At 34.0% G+C, this 3,702-nt stretch overlaps 1 protein-coding gene across 1 annotated transcript; it reads right to left on the bottom strand.

The window, feature by feature from the left end:
- Positions 1–208: 208 nt before the first annotated feature.
- LOC128549634 (trichohyalin-like) lies at positions 209–1,171 on the bottom strand. Its single transcript, XM_053526761.1, has 2 exons — positions 811–1,171; positions 209–759 (listed from the first exon to the last, which is right to left on the bottom strand). The coding sequence occupies exons 1-2, from the start codon at positions 1,169–1,171 to the stop codon at positions 209–211; spliced, it is 912 nt and encodes a 303-aa protein (XP_053382736.1).
- Positions 1,172–3,702: the final 2,531 nt, after the last annotated feature.

Below are 3,702 nucleotides of genomic sequence, written 5' to 3'. Positions count from 1 at the left end.
CTCTCTGTATCTCCTTTGTTTAATAGGTTCAGCTTCATTCAGGCCTGTTAATACTTCATCAAAGTTAGGCTTCATGATAACATCTTCCTCATTCCTGGGTTTTCTATATTCTCGATATACTCCTTCTGATTTGTCTTCTTGTCTAATTATTTCGTTTTCTCTTGTTTCCACTCTCTGTTTAAGTAGTTTCTCTTTCTCCTTTAGAAGTCTAATTTTCATATTTAATGTTTCGTCCTCCTTTCTCCTGACAAACATTTCTCTTTCCAGTCTTCCACTCTAATAGATTTATCTTTTCTATTTCTATCAACTCTTGTTCTGCTCTTTTCTTGTTTTCTATTTCTTCTTGTAACTTTCTATCATTCTCTTTAATTAACTGTTGTTTCTGCTCCTCCTCAAGTTGAAGTTTCCTTAACTTCAAGCTTTGTCTTTCATATTTACTTGATTGACTTCTTATCTCTTCCATTTCATGTTTGACTTTATCAACTTCCAAACTTATATCTCTTACTCTCTGTTCACCTTTATACACCTTTCGTTCAGTATTGCTTCTAAGTAAAGACTTTCCTTCCTTTTCATAGTTTCTATAGTAAGTATATTCCTGATTTCTATCAGCTTTCACTTCTGTCTGCTTACTTTCCCTAGCACCTTTCCTATCCTTGCTATCCTCTTTTTTCAGTGTCACTATTTTATGTGTATAACCACTCCTTCCTTCTCTTATACTATTTTGCCTATCAGTGCTACTGCCATCTTGTCTTGTTTCTCCTAATGTATTATCAAGCCTTTAAATGCATTCATCTATGAAAGCAACATTACTCTCCATAGAATTGCTTTCATTTCTTTGTGACTGAAGACTTGGTGCTTTATAGCATTGCATTTCTTGTATATCTCTAGCTGTTGAATCATGAAGAAATTCATCTGTTGTGTCAAGTTCAGATATATCACTTTCTCTATCACTTTCATTTCCATTTGATTGGTTTATTTCATTTCCATGATCAGTTACGAAGATATTTTCTGGAATTTGATATTGCATCTCTTCATATTCTATCCTTTCTATATCAGTCCACCGCTGCCTCTCCTGTTCCTCTTTCCTTTCCTTTTCTTGTTGCAAGATCCTTTCTCTTGCCTTATCTCTTAATATCCTTCTCAATTCGCGTTCACTAAGAGCTTCCGCCATAGTTATGATTCTCTTTTCAGCTCAAATTCCAAGGATCACAGAGAAATAAATCACTTCACAATTATTGGCACTTTTTCCAAAATATAGTGTCCAATATACTACACCATACTTTAAAACTCTTATTAAAATGTATCACACTTATCTTAAACAGTACACTTCACACAAATATGCAGAACACAGATTAAATATAATTCACAGTATCTGGTACTATATTTTAAATTCGAAAGTGTCCAAAATAGCACACCATACAAGTCTAAAATGCCTTATCAAACACTCTGATAGAATAATACTCTTCACAGAATTATTACTTGGATCAGACTGTGTTACTACTTACTAATACTGGTTAATACCACTGACAATAAATACACACCAACAACAAAACATATTCCAATATATATTTATCTATAGGCAACACGAAAAAAAACTGAAAAAAATATATCCCTGTCTGAGATTCGATCCTACAACCTCTGAGTTGCGAAGCGCCTACCACTACCACTAAGCTACCGCGCCTGTTAATACTCGTTGTACGTTAACAACTACTGTACAAAAGACTCGCGCTTGTGCACTTGATTTTTCCGATACTGAAAATCACGTCGAAAATACAAGAATAATTTCGTAAAGTATTTGTCTAGTTTACAGATATTCTAATCTGAAACTAAAAGAAAACGCCGAGATAATTTAAATTAGTATTTTCCAAACACTAATTTACTCAACTTGCGAAAAATAACGTTTCCCGTACCTTGCAAGGCTTTTGTAATTTGCACTGTTTTATATCGTTTCAATTGCAAATTCTATTTTGAAAATGCAAATGAAACAATAAAAATTATTATTGCTACTGAGTACCTATAATTTCTTTGTGCAATAAAATCGCAAAAAGAAATTATCAAGTATTCACAAAATGATTAACCCGGGTGAAAAAAGGTTGTCTTGTGTAGGGCTCGATCCGTGAAACTTCAGATCTGTGGGCAAACGCACTAACCACTGTACTACAGAGGCGTCATAACTATGACATCGTAAATTAACTAACAGTATAAGAAAACAGACTGAATAGGGTTTGGAAAGGGGAATTAATTAGATGTTAGTTTTGTGCAGGTGCCAAAAAAACTAAGTTTTATTAAGGGATAACTTGGAAAATGTTTTATAACATGGTTTCAAAAATTACCTTTTTGAAAAATAACTTTACTGAAAAATACCTCGTGTAGTGAAAATACCTGGTTTCAAAAATTTACAAAATAAGTCTGCAAAAAACAAAACTGTTACCTTTTGTAGGATATATCCAATATAAAATTAATCCAAATCTAAAATCACAATATTCACTATATAGCACATTCACACAAAAATCACTTACACAACACTAAGCTGTCAAGAATGTCAAAGCATTCAGTTTCACTTGAAGTGAAATGTCACACTATCTCCGTGGTACAAATCCAACGACGAAAACGATCCAGCGATGAGGCTAGCCTTTCCGAAGAATATCGTAATACCCGACGTCTCGAGTAAAATGTTCCATGGAAAAAACAATGGATGGGCCCAAGAATTGAAGGGTTTGCACGCACGTGACAATGTTTACAAATAATAATGGCTGGGATAGGATATCCAATCAAAAGCTATGACGTTAGGGTTTCAAAGTCACATGGTTCAGTATAAACCAATGAAACTGTTATACCCGTGGCGGGAAAAAGGTTATCGGTCATATGCAAATGCCGCACTGGTATAATCCAATGAAAATCATTTTTCACACTATAGTAAATACTCCGTATAACGAATATCACTATACACTAGAAAATCCAGTAACACAGAAAAATATCTGTATATGTATAGTCACTTGTCTAAATACATCGTTATCTAGTATTAGGCTGAACACCACTAAATCCAGCTGTTCTTTATTTCATATAAAATCCACTCACTTCATAACGGTGTTTCAACATTTTCTAGCATATCAGATTTTCAGAGACTTATATTCTCATAAAGAACTAGATCGCTACTTTAGAAAAACAAAAAGAAAAGGGGGTGTTAACTTTTATATAAGAAAACTACAGTTCGTTAAATACAACCCGCTGAATTTACTACTTTTCGCTTCTTTCAATTTCTCTTTTCGTGACATTAAATTCTTACGCCGCCATTTTTATCTAGCATGCGATAGGAACATGCCGATTTCATTACAATGCAAAGTGATACATACTGAAACGCGGTAGGGTAAAAGTAAGCACGTTGCTGCCGAGAAAATGCACTAGGAAAGGAAAAAAGATTAGTACTATTTATATTTGGACTACTTGTGACTAGACCTGCGGAGGCTTACATTCTATTTGGTAGTGATCAGCCTATAAGAGAAAATTTTTGTCTGATTTTTCCATGAATTTGCATTCATTCTCAAGGTACACCTATTTCACAAGGATTCTGCTTTGTTTTGGTGCAAAATATTGAGAAAATGTAGAGAAATGACAATTCATTACAGGTCACCCCCATCCCCAAAAATATGCAAAATTTAGCCCTGTGCAAGCAATATTTCAATTAATTTGACCTTATTCGTG

The sequence above is a fragment of the Mercenaria mercenaria genome, chromosome 2, assembly GCF_021730395.1.
Source record: "Mercenaria mercenaria strain notata chromosome 2, MADL_Memer_1, whole genome shotgun sequence".
Classification (NCBI taxonomy): domain Eukaryota; kingdom Metazoa; phylum Mollusca; class Bivalvia; order Venerida; family Veneridae; genus Mercenaria; species Mercenaria mercenaria.
This window is presented reverse-complemented; position numbering and strand designations above follow the sequence as displayed.